At 36.8% G+C, this 20,461-nt stretch overlaps 3 protein-coding genes and 1 long non-coding RNA gene across 4 annotated transcripts; 1 reads left to right on the forward strand and 3 right to left on the reverse strand.

Annotated features, from left to right (window-relative positions):
* Positions 1–11,361: 11,361 nt before the first annotated feature.
* Positions 11,362–11,711, reverse strand: LOC138895019 (uncharacterized). Its single transcript, XR_011409219.1, has 3 exons — positions 11,677–11,711; positions 11,504–11,612; positions 11,362–11,418 (listed from the first exon to the last, which is right to left on the reverse strand). It is a non-coding gene; the product is annotated as an uncharacterized lncRNA (long non-coding RNA).
* Positions 11,712–13,100: 1,389 nt separating this feature from the next.
* On the forward strand, positions 13,101–14,693 carry LOC104117935 (NADH dehydrogenase [ubiquinone] 1 alpha subcomplex subunit 2). Its single transcript, XM_009629086.4, has 3 exons — positions 13,101–13,251; positions 13,411–13,517; positions 14,285–14,693. Exons 1-3 carry the CDS (start codon positions 13,166–13,168, stop codon positions 14,380–14,382), a joined length of 291 nt encoding a protein of 96 aa, XP_009627381.1. The 5' UTR covers positions 13,101–13,165; the 3' UTR covers positions 14,383–14,693.
* A 911-nt stretch (positions 14,694–15,604) lies between these two features.
* On the reverse strand, positions 15,605–17,780 carry LOC104117936 (protein yippee-like At4g27740). The gene is made up of 5 exons (XM_009629088.4): positions 17,021–17,780; positions 16,331–16,368; positions 16,137–16,242; positions 15,989–16,044; positions 15,605–15,909 (listed from the first exon to the last, which is right to left on the reverse strand). Exons 1-5 carry the CDS (start codon positions 17,135–17,137, stop codon positions 15,822–15,824), a joined length of 405 nt encoding a protein of 134 aa, XP_009627383.1. The 5' UTR covers positions 17,138–17,780; the 3' UTR covers positions 15,605–15,821.
* A 249-nt stretch (positions 17,781–18,029) lies between these two features.
* Positions 18,030–18,782, reverse strand: LOC104117934 (probable histone H2B.1). The gene has a single exon (XM_009629085.4). It carries the CDS (start codon positions 18,696–18,698, stop codon positions 18,252–18,254), a length of 447 nt encoding a protein of 148 aa, XP_009627380.1. The 5' UTR covers positions 18,699–18,782; the 3' UTR covers positions 18,030–18,251.
* Between the last annotated feature and the right edge of the window lie 1,679 nt (positions 18,783–20,461).

Here is a 20,461-nt window from a genome sequence, read left to right on the forward strand (position 1 = left end):
CCACTAAGGTTCTGTTCTCGAGCATAGATGAGGATAAGGATCGGGCTTGGATGAGAAGTATGGGTGTTTAACGGGCAGGCTGGACACAAAAAAAATCAGCATGTCCGTTTAACGTTGCGGGCTGTTAGCGGGCTGTACTTTTTCGGATTTTTTTTTATCCGTTCGAATTTGGGCTTAGCGGGTTGTTAGCGGGCCGTGAAATTTTTTTTAAAGTAAATTTTATTTTTCTTATTCAATGTGATTGATACTTAAGTGTTTGCAAACTTTTAAGGCTTAGAATTAAACTTTGAAGTTTAAAATTTTAAATTTTAAATTTGAATTTTATAATTTTAAAATTGAAATTTGAAAGTAAGTGGCTACAAAAAATTATTTAATAAGATCAATAGGCAATATGTAAGGATCAAGCTCCGAAGACTTTCATTTGATATTTTTATTGAATAATATATAATACTTCAAATTAAGTTGCAAGTTCTTTTTTAATTTTGTTATTTTTGAACTTGCAAATTAAAAGTTTACAACAATTATAAAAACAAGAAATAGTACATCACATGTTTTGCATCATTTTTGTAAGTTCATCTATGTCAACATAGGGTTTTTGGTTTCCGGCATTGGTTGAATCAGAACCATAAATCATTATATCTCCAATTTCTTGGTCTTCCGCTTCATCTACCTCGTCACGCCCTTGATTTCGTCGTTCTGATTTTATCCAATCTCTGAAGCACACTAAAATTTCCAAAGCGTTGCTACCCAATGAATGACGGGTATCTCCTAGTTGCTGCCTTGCTTGGCTAAATGCGCTCTCTGATGCGACTGTTGAAATCGGCACATTTAGCACGTCTCGAGCCATGGCCGAAAGAACAGGAAATTGATTTGAGTTGCTCCTCCACCAACCCAGTGGTAGAAATTCCTTTGTGCGGGGCTCTGCTGACTTTTGCAAGTAGAATTAAAGTTCATCAATATTTCTGCTACTGGTTTGTTGATGCTCCCCTAGTGTAGATCAAATCAAATAATCTTCAACACCATCATTATCATCCAAAGCACTGGTCCCAGATGTTGAAACTGAACTTGAAGGAATATTTGCATCTACAGCAGAAGAAGCATCAATAATGTTAGCATAATAATTATATAATGTTTCTAAATATTTGTGTAGATCAGAAATACAAGTGTCAATATCAGGAGTTTCAGTTGGTCCAATATCCATATAAAAATATAAAGCAGTGATTAATTGGCGACAAGTGGCCATTTTGATAGAAAGGTTTAAAATAGCACCAATTAGGAAAATAGGGGAAATTGGGTAGAAATATTTTTTAAACTTATCTAGCATAAATTCAACAACAGAAGTATATCCTTCTTTCTTCTTCAAATTATGTAGTAAAAGAGAAATTTCAGCAATATGAACTAAACCATTTGCAATAGTAGGATAATAAGCTCCAGAAAACTCAAGTGTAGCCAAATAAACTTTTTGTAAAACTTTACAACATCTTCAACGACATCCCAAGTTCTAGATGTTAACAAATGGCTAGGATCGGTGCAATGAGAATTAGTAACTTCAATTATAGGCATTCTATATTTATAACAATATTTTAAGAATAAATAAGTATAATTTCACCTAGTAACTATTTCTTCAGGCATGAGTCTTGGTTTTAGTCCATAGTATACACATTTTTCTTTAAATGCATTTAATCTAGCACTTCTATTATTTCCTTGAATTACACCAACAACTCTTCTAACTAAAGTGATATCATCTCTAAATAATTCAAGGCCACTCTTCATAATCAAATTATAAATATAACATGCACATCTAACATGAAATATTTCAGGAAGTGGTGGGTGTAGATGCAATTTTAATATTGTAATAGCGGCATTGTTGTTAGAAGCATTATCAAATGACACACACAAAACTTTTTCTGCAAGATTATAAAATATAGCAACTTCATGGATAGTATTACTTATAAATGCACCAGTATGACCTTGATCTTCATTATATTTAAAAGCAATAATAATTTTTTGCATACAAAAATTACCATCTATCCAATGGCATATAACAGTCAAATAATCATTACCATTTACAACACGTCCAATATTAGAAGTAAGAGAAATTCTACAAGAAAGACTGGTGAACAAATAATGTATATATATATATCTGATATTGTCCAAAAAAGCCTAAAGATATCAGCTCTACAAGTACTTCTAAGAATACCTTTAAACAAAGGGTTATAAATTCTTTGAATATAAGTAACAAGATATGGTGAAGCAGCAAAACTAAAAGATAAACAACCTAAAACAATCATTTTAGCTAATTCTTCCCGATCTTTCTTAATATCGTATTTACTCATTAATCCTCCAGTACCCGGGTTAAGTTTTTGTTGCCCATCTTCCTCATCTACTCCCCAATCAAGAGGGTGGTTATCTACCATTTGCCTACGAAGTTGACCCGTTCCCCCTCCCTTACCGGTCTCATATTTATAAATATCCTTACAAATTCTACATCTTACATAATTTTTATCTTCTTCTAGTTTGTCAAAAAAATTCTAACACTTACTTCTTAATCTTCGATTCTTCTTAATAGGGAGGGGAGGCCTACTTGTATTACCACGACTTCCACCCCTAATATTTTGAGTTTGACTAGCATTACCAGGTGTAGCTGGTGGTGTTTCAAGATTATCAGGTGATGGAATATCATCTAAATCATCATCTATACCATAATTTTCTTGAAGTCCCTCATAATCTACATTTAAATTTTCAGGTGAACTTTCAGAAATATGTGTAAAGCTACTAGAAGAACAAGCACCACCTCTTGATCTTTTGAAAGTTTTCTTACTACCACATCTACTAGTGTACGCTTTTTTGGCTGCTCTAAATATATCCATTATGTAAATTAAATTAATAATTGTAAATAATAAAATAAATGTACACCAAAGAAGAGAAAGATATAGAACGAGTGTATCGGGATTCCGGATACCGCACTAAATTTGATATCAAAAACCAAACTTCAATTGATAGATCGATACTTGATAGTTGATACCACACTTCACTTGAATACTTGATATTTTATAGTAATAATTTTGTAATGGCTAAACTAAATATTTGATGAAACTTGAAATAATAAGTAATTGAGAATTTAAGAACAATAATCAATAATATCAAGAGAGAATTAGAGTAGTAAGAGAGTGAATTGTGAGGAAAAATGAAGAAGGGGGGCTATTTATAGTTTTTAAAAGGTTAAAATTATAATTTATCAAATACTAGAGGTGTGGGGGCTATTTTCTTAAGGGGTAGGCCGAAATAGCCATTTCTACAAAAAAAGGCCATTGGCCAACGGTCATATTTGAATTTGACCGTTGGCAACGGTAAAATAAAAATAAAAATAATAATAATAATAATAATAAAAAAAAAAACGTTAAAAACCGGACTGAACTGGGCTGTAGCCCGTTAATAACCCGTTAACGGGTTAACAGGCTTAGCGGGTTCCGGTGCACCGATATCAAAAAACTATTCGTTTGAAACCCGCTCCCCGCCTAACCCGTCCCAGCCCGCCCCCCACACTACAGTACCGGGCTGAACCGGGTTGTAAACGGGTCAGCCCGGCCCGATTAACAGGTATAATGGGAAGGTTCGTTCGAGTGAAGATGTCAGACCTAATACCGGCCTAGAAGATGCCATTTCCCGAAGAATGGAACATGAAGCGTAAATGTAACTCGGCTATTATCTCCCATTGTTTTGACTCTTCGTTTCCTTTCTTAATGATATCCCCTTTTGTGGTGCAGCGGTTCCTTGGATGCCCGGTGTGATTCCCGACCTCAAAGACTGGGTACGGGCCCTGGCTTCGACTTCTACGTATGCCGAGCGCTTATGACGCGAGTTGTCAAAGGGCCGATGGGAGGCCAAAAATCATGGTAATCTCCTCTCTCGCATCATTGATAGTTCGAACTGTTTTTCGTATACTCAAATCAATTTTCTTGTGTGTAGGTTTGGGCAAGGATGTGGTTTTCAGACCCCTGTCTGGCGAGGAGGAAACTTCGGCCCCGGTTTCTAAACCGGCGAAGGACAATAAGAGAAAAAGGGCTTCTACTTCCGAAAATCCAAAACCGAAGGCTCGTAAGTCGAAGAAGAATACCATCCCTTTAACCTTAGAATCAGTTCGAAGTTTGAGGGATGAAGATGAGGAAGAAGAAAAAGACGATGGGCCCGTACTGGTGGCCCGAATGAAGAAAATCATCGATGCCCCACAGGCAGCTGGATCGATGGTGGTTTACAAGGCTCCGCCTCGAACTGAGGATATATCGGAGAAAGATTCGGGAAAATTTCATGACCCGTTAGGAATTGAGGATATCTCCCATCGAAGTCAACGGATGGTGGATATGTCTGAAGGGGCCGTTACTCACTTGGGGCAGTAGTAATCGAAGACTCGCCCACTTTCCTTGCTTTTTCCGAAGGGGCGATTCGGGAAGCCCAAGCTTTAGGGGCCCTTGAGGTAGGTGGATCTCATGAGGGAGATAATCTTTTTTGTGATTTGTTTACCGGTGTTGAGGATGTTGTCAACACTAGTGATGCATCAGATCTTTTCCTCGGAGTGCAGCAGGCTTTGAATCGGGTAAGCCTTAATTTAGTTCGTTGGTAATGCCTTTATGCTTGTTTTTCTTTTCTAACTTCGTTTCTTCTTTCTTTGCAGGCCGCAACAGTTCATCGAGAAGCATGTTCTCGGTCTCGAACCGAGTTGTGTCGATACGAGGCCAACCTTCAACAGGTCACGGAGGAGAAGAACTCCCTTAAACTCCTCTTAGGGCAAAGGGGAGAGGCAATCAAAGACCTCCGAGCTGAGTTGGCCAAGACTTACCAAGATCAGATCGATCTGTCTGAGCATGTAACGATACTTTTAAAAGCCTATAGGCTCGATACCGGAACGATGGCTAATTTTTCGATCTCACAGCTGCAGCAGAAAATTGAGATGATCGGGAAACTCTGTGAGGAGGTCGGTGTGATAAAAGCGGAGTCCTTAAAGTGGAAAGATGGTATCGGCCGCTTTGCTGCAGAGAAAGAGGCTGCTCGAGCCCATTTGTCATTGGCCGAAAACTAGCTTCAAAGTATGAAGGAGAAAAGCTCGGTTCAGGCAAGAAGAATAGAGGAGCTCGAGGCTCGGTTGGCCTCCGAACTTGTCAAGGCCAAATCTGACGCCGAGAAGGCAAAAGCCAATGTGAATGCATTTGTGCCCGTCTATCGGGCCGATGCTGAAGCTGCTCAGGTACAAGCAAGAGAGGCAGCCGATACCGCTAACACTCGAGCACATTGGGTTGTTGAACTTGCTAAATGTTGATCTCGGAGGGAGACCCTCGAGGAGATCCATGATCAAGGTTTTGATCTCTCCGAAGAGATAAAAAGGGGTAAAGAGCTTGAAGTCGATGATGAAGCCTTGGCTTCTGATGATGATGATGACGACAAGGATAAGAGCAAGAGCGGGTCCGAGAGAGGGGAGGAGCCCGATGGAGAAGAGACCGCCCCTGGAGATAACCAAGAAACTTAGCCCTTAGTTTCCATTTCGGATGTTGTAAACAATCTTATATATATATATATAAATATCTTTTCTTTTCCGACTTGTCTCTATTTTATTTTCTGCCATGTGAAGATTTTCTTCATTCATGCCTTATGCTTAATGAAGTAATGCCTTTTCGAGTGAGTGATTCGAACTCGAAGTAATGTAGCCCGTAGGCTTAATGGTCGAGTGAGTGCTTGCTCGAACTCGAAATAAAAAGTATCCTGTAGGCTTAGTAGTCGAGTGAATGATTCGAACTCGAAGTAATGTAGCTCGTAGGCTTAGTATTCGAGTGAGTGATTCGAACTCAAAGTAATGTAGCTAGTAGGCTTAATGTTCGAGTGAGTGCTTGCTCGAATTCGAAATAAAAAGTAGCCCGTAGGCTTAGTAGTCGAGTGAGTGATTCGAACTCGAAGTAATGTAGCCCGTAGACTTAATGGTCGAGTGAGTGATTCGAACTCGAAGTAATGTAGCCCGTAGGCTTAATGGTCAAGTGAGTGCTTGCTCGAACTCGAAATAAAAGTAGCCCGTAGGTTTAGTAGTCGAGTGAGTAATTCGAACTTGAAGTAATGTAGCCCATAGGCTTAATGGTCAAGTGAGTGCTTCGAACTCGAAGTAATGTAGCCCGTAGGCTTAGTAGTCGAGTGAGTAATTCGAACTCGAAGTAATGTAGCCCGTAGGCTTAATGGTCGAGTGAGTGCTTGCTCGAACTCGAAACAAAAGTAGCTCGTAGACTTAGTAGTCTAGTGAGTGATTCGAATTCGAAGTAATGTAGCCCGTAGGCTTAATGGTCGAGTGAGTGCTTCGAACTCGAAGTAATATATCTCGTAGACTTAGTAGTCGAGTGAGTGATTCGAACTCGAAGTAATGTAGCCTGTAGGCTTAGTAGTCGAGTGAGTGCTTGATCTAACTCGAAATAAAAGTAGCTCATAGGCTTAGTTGTCGAGTGAGTGATTCGAACTCGAAGTAATGTAGCCTGTAGGCTTAATGGTCGAGTGAGTGCTTCGAACTCGAAGTAATGTAGCCCGTAGGCTTAGTAGTCGAGTGAGTGATTAGAACTCAAAGTAATGTAGCCCGTAGGCTTAATGATCGAGTGAGTGATTCGAACTCGAAGTAATGTAGCCTGTAGGCTTAATGGTCGAGTGAGTGATTTGAACTCAAAGTAATGTAGCATGTAGGCTTAATGGTCGAGTGAGTGCTTCGAACTCGAAGTAGTGTAGCCCGTGGGCTTCGTAGATAGTCCCCGAGTGGGAATGGTTGCTTGAACTCGAGTCGGTGTAGCCCTTGGGCTTTATAGTTGAGTGAGTGTTGTTTGAACTCGTTGATTTTTCGGTTGGCAGTCCCCGATTCATTTGGTAATAATGGTCGGTCCCTAAGCTTGTTTGCATAATAGATCTCGAAATAAAGAAAATTTTCTAAGACATCGGTAAAGGAGAAATTTTTCTTTGTAAGTCATTATACATGTGTTCATGTTTTGTGTCAGGGCTCGGGCCAACTACATGGGCATGGCTCGTTTGATCACTTGGCCCTTATAATTTTTCCTGTCGAGACCCTATTGCTATGAAATGACGTAGTAACTTCCTTTGCACTGTACTTGATAATCATCGTTGATATGTTCAATGACAATGGTATGCCCCTCAGTATTCGAGGCTGATTGTAAGGAGGCCTCGGATACTGTTGAATTGTTCATGGTTAGCATGATCAATGGTTGCCTCATTAAAAAAAAACCTTGCCGAAAAACTCATTCGGGACAAAACCGGTCTAAGAAAAAAAGAGTGCAACGCGTGCTTTCAGACCTAAGGCTTCGTGTTGAATAAACCATCTTTGTTCCTGATCGAATTCATTAATCGAACGCCTGCAAGGGTTAGTTTCAAAATATAATTGAAGGGGGGGGGGGTTGTCGTACCTTAGCAGTAGTATCGTTTTAGCCGTTTTTCACACCGAGCTTGTAGGATTTCCATTCGTTATTCTCGATTGATATCCCTCCGAGCAGTGGGTTCAGATCCCAACTGATTATCTTCGACTCTAATTTTTGATTGGTACCGATTATGCACGTCGGCCCAAGTAATAGCTGGGTACTCGATCAGGTTATGCTTCAACCGCAGTGAAGCCGTCGAACTTCATTCGTTCAAACCTTGAGTGAAAGCCTGAACAGCCCAATCGTCTGTGACTGGTGGCAGATCCATTCGTTCTATTTGAAAGCGAGATACGAACTCCCTTAGCATCTCGTTATCCTTTTGTCTTACTCTGAACATGTCCGACTTCCTGGTCTCGACTTTTATGGTCCCGGCGTGTGCTTTTACGAAGGAATCTGCAAGCATAGCAAAAGAATCGATAGAATTAGATGGTAAATTATGATACCATAACATTGCTCCCTTTGACAAGGTTTTACCGAATTTCTTCAATAATACGGATTCGATTTCATCGTCCTCTAGGTCGTACCCTTTTATGGAACATGTGTAAGAGGTGGCATGTTCGTTGGGGTCGGTAGTTCCGTTATACTTAGGAATCTCGGGCATGCGGAATTTTTTTGGGATCGGTTTGGAAGCCGTGCTTGGGGGGAAAGGCCTTTGTACGAATTTTTTGGAATCTAAGCTCTTCAATATCGGGGGTGCCCCCGGGATTTGATCAACCCTGGAGTTGTATGTTTCCATCTTTTTGTTATTTTCTTCGATCCTCTTTTCTCCTGATTCTATTCGTTTTGTCAGTTTTTCGAACATCTTAATAATTTTGGGATTAGTCCCCGATTCTTGCTCATTTGACCTTACTAAAGTTGGCTCTGTTCTGTGGGTGATTTCTCGGGGTGGACTGGGCTCTGATCTGCTCGGTACCAGTGTCTGACTCTGCAACTGAGCTATCGCTACCTGTTGAGCTTTCAATATTTCGAAAATCATACGCAAGCTGATTCCGTTTTCCTCAACGTTATGGGTATCTCGAGGTGCAGATCAAATACCACCATGAATGCTATTTTCAGGCTCAGGACGTTGGTTTTTCTCAATAGCCATATGCGAATTAACGTCCAAGGGTACTTCGACTCGGGCCCCAACGGTATCGACTAGCGGCATTTCGGCCCTGGTTGTCAAGTTGTTATTTTCTCCTTGAAGGCCAGCTTCGTTGTCGATAGATTAGGCCATTAATTGAGAGTTCATTGTTGCTAATTCGAAATTAAAGATACTTTCAACAACAAGTGCAAGAGGGTGCATTTAGCAAATTCGTACCAAATAACCACTGTTATCATTGGCCCCACGGTGGGCGCCAAACTGTTTACCCGAAAAACGGATTGAGTTAAATTTGTATGTAGTTCTAAAGATATGTGGTATAACTTAACACAAATCGTAATGATAAATAGAGATTATCAAATACGGATTGTAAAGAATGAAAAATACACAAGGTTGGAAAGAAGATGATTTAAGGACTAAGCAAGATGAATCAATCTATGAAACCAAAAGGAATAATCCTTCAATATAGGAGAGTATGGTATTTTTGTTACACTCTAAGATAAAAAACTGTCTTTTATAGAAATGTAGTCATCCTCTTTATAGTGGAGGATCTTACTTTAGATATAATTAAAAATATATAGTGGGGAACCCATAATAAATCAGTTTTTCCCTAATTCCCGCCGAGATTCTCTCACTTAGTGCGGTTGCAACAACTCTTGTCTGTGAGCTCGAACTTGATCGGACTCGGTGCTGGTCAGTATTATTTTCAGAGCTCGATGCGGACTTGAGCTCGATGCCGACTCGGGATCTGGTAATGACTCGGACTCGGTATCGGTTGGTCTTTGCCCCTTAAGCTCGATTCTATAATATCTCATCATAATTCGATTCGGACCCGAGCTCAATAATGACTTGGAACTCAGTGTTTGACTTATACCTGAAATCTGAAGCTCGTTCGTACCATCTTCGGAACTCATCTCGATATTACGAAGTCTTCCTTTGGTCCATTATGATCCCATCTCGATCAATCGTACGAACCGTATACAAAAAATTGCAAGAAAAACGTGTCAGCAAAGAGAGAATATATACGTATATGCAAGAAAGAAGCAGAGCGAGTAAGAAATTGTACGTTATCAATATGATCCTCAACTAATCCAATTCAGGTTTTGCATATCCTACAGAGGACGAAATCCTCTTCTGGAAATTCATCGTATTCAACAATAAAGATCCTTCCCATTGTATCAAGAAGCAACTTCTTTATGCTATATTCAGCTGGTGGACCTGTTACTGAACAAATTTACTTCAACAACGTACAATATGGAAAAGAATCAAAGTGCTGAAATATTGAGTTTATCAATAGAAAATGACTAGCTTCGAACCAGATAAAGAATGTAACAGGAACAGAGCTGGTGGACAATGAGAGTTCAAGAAAGTTAAAAAAAAATCAGTGGGCTCTTTAATAGTGTAGACGCCTACTTTTCCAATGTTGAGACTGAATTGATATAGAAAAATCAGTTCTTGATTTTTTAATCCAAGTTGAGAGGAGTTCTATTGTTGGCCGTTAACTCAAAGAGGAGGGAATTTTGAAATAGCTTTACGAACCCAATTGAACAAATGTTCTACCTTTACTAGGGATAAACTTTATTCTCTTTTTTTCCTAAAGAAGATTGTACAATTTACCCTCCAAACTATATTCTCTTTTTCATTTATGACGTTATTGACATTTTACTTTGCCCCCTTCACCATATGCACAGACTTAAAATTGTATAAAGAATAAATCCATTATGTTTCCTTTTTCTTTGGTAATGAGAAATACAGTTTCATTTCGATCTAACTCTTCTCCCTTACGATTAACTTCATTTTCTCAATTACCTATTGGAATGATTGGTATTTGTAAATTAAAATTTTGAAAGTCGAGATTAAAATAATCTAAGAAGCATCCTAACCATAGTTAACGGGTAGATTTTAGATCTCCAATATTGGTAAGAAAATGATTCTTGTGCTTTTTCAAAAACAATTAATTTTACTATACTTAGGATACTTATTAAATGAATTTGATTTAGGTACTTATACTTAACCAAGACAAATGTAACTCATCCATACTAAAGTTTGAAGATATGGAGAGGAATCGAATCCATAACATTTCAAAAATGTTACCGTTGAATGTTAGAGGTGTCATATAGGGCGAGTTCAAAAATTCAACTGTTGAAGCACCTTTTGGATTGCCTAAGCGAAAAAATCATGATGCCCCAAACTTGAGACACAACAAAAAGATATTTACCCAGTCTCATTCTCTCTCATCTTTAATCAGTATCTTTTAACCAATCGTCTCTTGTCAAAGGCTTAAAATCATGAAAGTTGACTTGCATCAAGAAATTAAAGATAAAGTAAGCAGCATGCAAAGAAAGGTAGTACAAGAGCTCAAACATACAGTAAAAAAATCGTCAAATGCTTTATACCAAAAACGGGAGTAATAATATGTACTGTCATCCCAAAACAACCAGAAAAATATATCATATAGTAATGAAGTAAGTTTTGAAAGAATATGAACTATAGTGAGTGCATTCAGTGAAAATGTGTATATTTGTAATAAGCTGGTTCTACATTTTGATCAGTGGGTTGTCAATCTCTGCATTTTCATCAATAGTTGGTTCATATGGCTGGATTATGATCCTGTTCATTAGCTCCGCCAACTTGGTTATTAGGAACCTGTTCATTAGCGCCGCCAACTTGGTTATTAGCGCCTCCGTCATGTTCAATATTGTATTCTTCAAAAAACATTGGAACATCACCCCAATAAACAAGCTTGTTCCTGACACAAAAACACTTATTTATATTAATACCTTACAAATCATTAGGGGTAGAGTTGCATTTTGCGTATTCATATGAAACTTACAATTTCATCAAGAATCTTCCTTCTCTAATATACAAGGTCGGTTGGGGGACTGCAATCTGGAGAAATGAATAAATTCTGTTAAAAGAGAACTCCAAATCCCCTTGTTCATGAAAAGGAAAATTGGTAATATTAGTATCTTACAAGTTTCAACCCAAGCAACATTCCACATTTGACACAGTAAATATCGGCTACGGTATTTCCAGTATCTTGTTCAACATATTTCTGGTCGTCCAGTACTTGTACATTAAACCTGCATGTTTAGGCAAATGACAAAATCCCAAGTTTCAAAAATTGCATGAAATCAGGAGACTTACACTTTACTAAAGACCCCTGTTGTTTCATTTTGAATCTGCAAAAAAGTGAGCGACATAAGTTGTTTTGTCCTTGGTCAAGAAATATAACAGAAGCAGCTATAGAATACTGAATTCCATGTTTAATCACAATTCATGACATAAACAGCTGTTGAAATTAAGTACAATTCAAAAATAATAATTCAAGATTATCCTAAAAATGTATAGTTTCAAGAAATGTATGTAACCCACAGAACCATTTGGTGCGTACAAATAAAATTGATAAAGAAAAACTGCAAGGAAAACACAGAACTTCAACAACGAAAATACAAAACTGATACAGAGAGAGAGTGATGAGAAATCTGTACGTTTTCAATGTGATCATCGGTGGTTCCAATTCGGGTTTTGCACACATTACAATAGATAAAATCCTCTTCTCGAACTTCATCGTCTTCAACAGTAAAGAGCATTCCCATTGTATCAACTTTCTCAATCAAGAACCAACTACTCCTTAATAGATTTTCTTCAACTCGTAGACCTGCCACATAAACAAATGTAACTAATTCAAGAAAGTGAAAAAATGGGTGGGATTTATGATAGGCAGTATTCTATACTATGTTTTTACGAATTTTCTCATCATACGATAGTAATCATTCATTCTAGATAGGTTATATTCTCAATAACCTCATTCACTAAACTATTGTTTGTGTGGTTAATTGGGAAGAAATTCAAAAATAGTCAAATTTACAAGTGGTAATTGAAAAATAGCTACAGTTTCAAAAGTAATCAAAATTTAGCCAATTTTCATTTAAAGATAAATCTGAACGAAAACACTGTTCAAAATTCGAAAAATATTCCAGCATGTTCCAGCATATATATATTATACTGGAACTCCAGCATAGTATACTGGAGTTCCAGTATAATATACCGGTCCAGCATAATATGCTGTAAGTTCATATATAGGTGCTCCAATCTCCAGTATATTATGCTGGAACTTTCCGCGTATTGGAGTTCCAGCATAATATACTGGAAGTACATACACATGTGCACCAATCTCCATTATATTATGCTGGACCGGTCCGTGTTGCAGCAAAATAGTGGCTATTTTTTAATAACTTTGCAAACGGTGATTATTTTTGAATTACCAATCCGAAAATTGACTAGTCCGTGCTATTTTTAGGGTTAATTGGGAAAGAAAGCAAACTTGACTGACCAAAAAGTCATTTATTTCGTTAACGAATGAAAAGGGCCATATTTGGCCCAACTAACTGATTCTCAATGAAAGTCCAGTCTAAAGATTCAGAAAAAAACCGGTCCACGCTAGGTATAAACCCGTTAAATCAAAATTTTGAGTACAGCCGTTAAAGCCTAAATCACAACCTGTGAAGCATAGAAAGGTGACCAGTGAAAACGTCTTTGTACCCTTACCTTATATATATATATATTTATAAAATTAAAAGAAGAAATTGTGTGAAGGCAAAGGGAATAGTTGGAAGGTGAAGATTGTGGGAAAATGGCGTGGAGAGCAAATCTGTCTCGGAATCTGAAGGAGCTTCGCATCCTCTTTTCTCCATCCTCCCCTCAAAGTGCTGCCACTAGGTTCCTTCCTTCTTTTCCCTATTTCTCAATTTTTTCTCGGTTACTGCATTGAAATGAGCTCGAATAGTGATATATAAATATATCCAAGTTACTTTGCGATTGTGATTGATTAATAGATAAATTAATCCCAAATAATAAATTGTTTCATGTTTTAAATAGGGCTTTCATTGAGAAGAACTACAGAGATCTCAAGACTCACAACCCCAAATTACCTATTTTGATTCGTGAGGCCACTTCCATCGAGCCTCAGCTTTGGGCCAGATATGGTAATTTTCCTTTTCAGTCTTTTTTTCATTGATTATATCTCTTAAAATTTCTAATTGGCTCTCAATGCAGTCAATTGAAGTGAGTTGTTGAGTTATATGATGAACGATTAGTATTTTTAGGCACCTTCTGTTGTATATTGAACTTCTCTGTTAGTCTCTTTTAAAAAAAATCTTTCGTTTGCATTTAGTTGTTGAATTTAGCTGCTCTTTCTTGAGTTTAGAAGACATTTTCATTGTTGTTGTTACATTGCATTAACTTCCTGTATATTCCAGCTTAATTGAAACTTATACCTAGACTTTGGTTAATGCTTTATTAACATTTGATCAGGTAAGGGATTGATAGAAATCTGAATCATAAATTGAATAGTTACTCAAAAGAATGAGTATGAAGGAATTGTATGTGACTGTAAAGAATATTCTATGACTTTACTATCTTATGGATTTAGTGATTTGAGTATAGTGAATAGACTTCATAAGAGGTTGGCTTTTCTTGGTATGTAGCACTTTATTTTCCCATAAATAGCACTCAGTCGGTACTAGTATGACATTCTTTCCAGTTTGGGATGTTCTCTAGTCTCTAGTCTCTAGTATGTGATACTATTGCACTCATTTGGTAGGTTCTTCCGAGGACCAATTTGATGAAGTTTTATTTTAGCTTTTCCTTAGGGCCAAAGTTCATCAAATCTAGTATATCTAACTTGTTTTAAAGTGATTTGTACCTCTTTTTGACCTTCTATTCATGGATTCTTTCTATAAAATTCTAATAGACCTGGGAGTTGAAAGGGGCATCAGATTGGAGGGCTTGACGGAGGAGCAAATCTCAAAGGCACTTGAGGACCTTGCAAAAGTAGGGGCATCTCGTTAATCTTGATGACATTGGATCTTCAGAATTGTATGTCTTTGCATTTAGCACTTTGTAGAGTTTTGTCCTCGCATTGTGCTTTTCAAAATAATCTTTTGGCGTTAGCTATCGTGAATCAAGCTAGCAGTGCATACACTTGAAACTCTGGATATTTGGCTTTTATTTGTTGTTGGAAAGGCAAGTGTTTGAAATTCTCTGTTGTTAGCATTGGAAGTTTAACGTCATTCCTTCTGTGCATTTAGTCTTGTTACCGTTGAGGTTTTATCGAGTGTATCTTTGTTGATCAAATAATATATTCTCCCAGTTTATGCCAATGTATGTAACTCTTATAATGCAAGTCAACTAATCTGTTGCGTAAGATTAACACACAGGAAAATGAAGAGTTGCTAAGCGATATCTTCACTTCCTTTCCTGGCAAATAAAATTTCAATCTAGTATACAGTACTCACTATTAGGTAGAAAAAAAAAAGAAAAAAAAACTCTTGGGAGATGGCATTGATCTTCATTTTAGTAATTTCCAGAAGATAATCCTTGATTTATAGTCTTGAGTTTGAGAAAGCTGACAAGTAAAAAAAATTTATCCTATATTTAAAAGAGTGGACAGTGTAGAAAACTGATATTTAAGCTCTTCAATCAGCAGCTTCTGTTCCTTTGGTTAGTGTGGGATAGAAAGGGAGGGAGTAAATTAGTTGACTACCTCCTTTGTTGAGCAACTGCTAGACTGCACGAGTCATACTAATGAAGAGATCTCATTCTTAGTCTTAAGATGCAGAATTGCTTGACTACAGGCAATCCCAGACTCCCCTATACAACGCCTTCCTCTTAATATGTTTGGCTGAGGTTGGGAATGCTGGAAATATGCTTATGAGCCAGGTTGGTCCTTGATTGTCTAATGGTATAGCTTTGGAGATTCATCAGGTTCAGAAAGGGAAAAAAAATATAGTGATTAAATATCAAAGAACTGGGTCAAATATGAGGATATAAGCCACGTTGGATAGACTGTAATGGATATACCTCTGGTTATCAAGTTTTTGAGTGAACTTAGATCCCGTAGGTTCAGAGTTGCAACTTCATGCTCTAGAGCCCCATTCAGAGGCTACAATCGTGAAGCATGATAATAGTTTATCATGGTATCGGTGCAAAACTTCAGCAAACTGTGTATCAGTATTCTAAACTGGCGTTCAAATCCCTCTTTCAGCAAAAAGGAAAGTGTGTAAATCCCTGTTCTTGTTCAATCACGGGTGTGGAATGTTGCAGCACCATATTAGGGTACATATAGCAATGGAAAGAATTGTACAAAGTTCATGAAAGACTCGGTGAGAAAAATAGGGAAAAATACAAAGTAAAGAGCATCTGAAGTTTCATCTTCTATAGAAGTCGATTGATTTCTTCAAGAGATCTCCTTGCAAGAATTTTCTATGCTTTGGTAGGTTTATATTTCTTCAACTACTGGCGCTTCCTGTAGCTGTATTTGTGATTGGTTCCACTGCTTGTTGTATTTGGTTTCCATTCCTTTCCTGCAGCTTCCCCCTGTAAAAAGATATCAGGAACAATATTTTTAAGTACTCTATTAATGTGAAAGCATGAGTTTGTAGCATAGTAATCTCACATTTGCAACATAACCATGTCTTTTGTTGCCACTGGATCCTCTTCAAATACCTCAATCTGAAAAGTGGAAAGAAAGAGCAACATGTCAGATATTTTTGCTCATCGATGGAATTTAACAAATCTGATGCATGTGATTTTTTGTATCATACAAATTTCCATCCGAGGAGATTCTCGCATTTATTACAGTAGACATCTGCTACTGTGTGAAGACCAAGTTGCCTCTGCTGCTCTGCTTCGTTTACATGCACATTCACCCTGTATATTTCATCGTTCAGATTAGTTCTTCGCTGTTCAGACAACTCTTATTAAACTATCCCAGGAAATTAGTATTATGAAACCTTACACTTTATCAAATACACCTCCAGTCACCCCGGTTGCTGGCTGAAAAACACACAACAGTAGATAAATGCAATAAGAACCGTTATTTCTATCTACATGATATGATATACATATTATTGCACCAGTTAATTATTAGTGCAGTCTACTCAGTCTAGTATAGTAGTATGAAGCTTACTCTTCGATTAAATATAGAAAACATGTAACGTCGAGTAAAAAGCTCATAAATCGCAGGCATTACAAGATAGTATTTCTACTTCCTAAATGCTAAATGGGTATACATTTTCTTGATCATTCTGTCTATCTTTTTTATAGACGTATAAATTGATGTTCTTGCACATTCTTGCAAAATTATAGAAGAAAGATAATGTTGGGGGTACTTGAGAAATGGACGGCAAAAGAAGAAAGGGAGAAGAGACAGACCAAAGTTCTTTGTGCATGAAATGCCATTAAGCCTAGAAACTTATCCAAATAGAATCGCAGCCGTCATTTTTCAAGAGAAGAATATCCAAAACTTTGTAAGCTCGCGAATATGATATGCGCATTACGTATCTGATGTGTCTAATTAAATATATTTTCATTTAATATTCGGAATTGAAAGATCAGCAACACTATTACAGATCGTTCAGCTATTACAACGCTAAATTAGTTTGACTCAAGAATGACAAATTGACAGAGGGAAAGAGAAAAAGATTACGGTGTAGTTAAGGCTGAAATCTTCGCTGAGAGCGACATGGTTTTGGCAGATACGGCACATGTAGAAACGAAGACTCGGATCAGACACATTGAACTCAACATGAAATGACTTTCCCATCTCTGAAAACTTCCTTATGTTATGTAGAACTATTTTGAAGCAGAGAAGAATATAAGTCACACGAACTTGGTAAGTTGTAAGTGGTAAGTGGTGATAATCAAGAGCAGATGAAGAGGTTTAAGAGAACCGATGCGCTCCTCTTTTAGAAAATACTAAAAGATGTTCAAGAAAGATATATAGAATATTGAATGCGATAGAACTATATATAGCATCCGGAAGGCAGTTTCTTGATGAGAAGGAGAAAAATCAAGTTATAGAAATTACAATAGAGTGGGGGGTTTGCGGAATTTGAGTAAATGCATATTTCTGTTGTGCATAGTTAGTTATGTGTGTATATATTTATATGGGATTAAACGGTCTTTGCCACAAGGTAAGCTAATAAGGAGGTTGAGAGGAAGAGAAATCTCTACTTAGATTTCTTAGCCTCTTTTTTTGTTTGTTTTAAAAAGAAAAGTACTCATTTGGTTCAATGGTTTACTTCAGTCTAAACCTGGTCCTAAAGTGAATTTCACGAAACAAAGCAACTAATAAGATACTTACCTTTCATCTAATTCAATTTCCAGAAAGTAATAGTTATGCTCCAAGAAGATCAAATTTATCCACTGGTGGTTAATTTTGGTTTCTCAAATGCTCACACTCAACCATTTGCCAATCTATCTTGTGCTTTTAATTGGCTTTTTTTAATCAATTAATGCTTCAGCTATAACCACAGTTCAATAATAGCTCAACGATTCATCAAGTTTCCTTGAAGTAGATAGCATTGGATTAAGGACCAAATGTCACTAGATCTCCTTCTCCACTTTTAATTGAATTCCAAAAATACTACTCCATTAAAAATAGAAATTTGACTTTTCCAGAGTATTAATTTGAAAGCTTGAAATAAAGCATACCATTTTACACCAAAAGAAAAATTGAGAACTGAAATAGAACTATAATAGGATTGTACTCCAAATATGAACTACACATACAGGATCGAGAAGATCCATGGGTTAACCCCCCAAAAACAAAAGAAAAAAACAGTAAAATACCATCCGATATAACTAAAACCCTAATCCTTAACAAACATAACCATAAACTCAAAAACTACTCTAACAACAATCCATTAGAACGAATTTCAAGAGCTAGTAAATTTGGTAACAGCCTTAGTACCCTCAGAAACAGCATGCTTAGCCAATTCACCAGGAAGTACAAGTCTCACAGCAGTCTGGATCTCCCGAGAAGTAATTGTGGGCTTCTTGTTGTAACGGGCCAATCTCGAAGATTCTTGGGCCAACTTCTCAAAGATATCATTAATGAAACTGTTCATGATACCCATAGCCTTGCTCGAAATCCCAATGTCAGGATGGACCTGTTTCAGCACCTTGAAAATGTAGATCTTGTAAGTTTCAACGCTCTTCTTGGCCTTCTTCTTCTTCTTATCTCCGGCAGCGGCACCACCGTCCTTTGGGAGTTTCTTCCCGGCCTTTGGCTTCTTCTCAGCCGGAGTTTTCTCGGCGACGGTGGTTTTCTTCTCCTCCACCGGCTTCTTTTCTGCTGGCTTCTTCTCTGCCTTTGGTGCCATTGAAACAAAATGTGTTTACAAAGAGAAAAATGTGATGGGAATTTGAATGCTGCTGTATGTAGGTGAACTGATATTTTGAGATGCAGGTAAGTGCAATGTACATATAGAGGCAACAGATGAAATCTTATTGGTTAGTAGTTGAGGCGCGCGGATAGATGAGTTGGCAGGATTTGGAGCGTCGGATTTATCTGTTCTCGTGTGAGGATAAATGCGCGGTGGTGATAGAGTTTAACTTTTGGGCAAATTTCCACTTCGCGCCTCTGGCGTTGGCGGTTCCCTAAAATTCATGAAATTTCGGGGGATTTTAGAAAACTAAAAAAGAAAACTTTGGCGGATTAATTTACTGGGAAAAATGGAAAATGAGATCATAATATGGTTAAGCCTTTTTTTGGTTATGAATAACATTCTTTTTTTCACATCTTTGCAGTTTGGATTTTTACTTTAAAGCGACTGAGATTAACCCAGCGACTGAGATTAACTCATTTTCCATTTATTGGCAAATGTATATCACGATAATAATTTGTATATATTAACATATATATCATAATTTTTTTTCTGTATATCAAAGTGTATATATCAAAACTTTATTTAACTTCATAGTATATCTAAAATATAAAATTATAAATATAGTTATCTATAATTTATTGTTGTCTCTATATCAACAACAACAGACCCAGTGTAATTCCACAGGTGAGGTGTGGGAGGGCAGTGTGTATGCAGTCTTACCCCTACCTTGCGTAGGTAGAGAAGTTATTTTTGATAGACCATCAGATTAAGAAAAAGCAAAGTCACAGCATCGTAAAGAAATACAATAACATATAAACCATGAAAAGGAAACAGAAATACGAAGTAATACCAACAACAACAAAATAACAAGAAAATTGAAGCAACGAAACAGCTGGTAGTAATACAAATCTAAATATAAGGAAGTATGAGAGTGTTATACATACTATAGAGAAGATAACGATAAACTCACGACTACCTATTAGCCTTCTACCCTAATTCTCGACGTCCATACCTTAACTAATTTGCAAAAATAAAAATAAAAAAAATTACCTTTTTTTAAAATTTCATAAAAATCCGTTTATAATGTAGTATTAAAAGTTAAATTGATAAAAATGCAAACTTTACGCAATAAGGGTGAAATTATATAAGACAAAAAATGATACTAAGTGAGTTGTCATTTTTTTAATATATTCATTATAACAAATGACAATTTCTTATTTTTTTATATATTAAATTATTTATTATAAAATATTACTTTAATGTAGTCATTTTAAAACTCTTTGCATGTTCTTTATTGATAGACGCTAGGCACATATTTTAAAACTGAATTTAGATGTTCTTTTTATACATATATTTTATTGATTGACGCTAGGCACACGTACTAAGATAAGGACTTAATTTATTTTAATTCTATCTCTTCAAAGTATCTATCTATCTATATCTATACTATATTAAAAGCACAAAGGCCATTAGCGAAATGTCGTTCGCCTTTTTGTCCCCTTAAAAATAGTTTCACATTGGACAAGATTGTAATTAATTATTTTTTTAATATTTAGAATTTTAAAATCAAATAAAAAAAATTATTAAATTTTTTCTTATTTGATCTACGTAGAACTCCTAATATTTAAGAGTTTGAGATTGAGTAAGATTTTACCTCAAAATTTTCTATAAATTACACCTCACTTTTAAGTTCCTTTCACGTTAAGTTATGGATTCCAACAAGGAAATAGGACCGAAATCTATAGTTATTTCTTTAA

The sequence above is a fragment of the Nicotiana tomentosiformis genome, chromosome 6 (assembly GCF_000390325.3).
Source record: "Nicotiana tomentosiformis chromosome 6, ASM39032v3, whole genome shotgun sequence".
Lineage (NCBI taxonomy): Eukaryota > Viridiplantae > Streptophyta > Magnoliopsida > Solanales > Solanaceae > Nicotiana > Nicotiana tomentosiformis.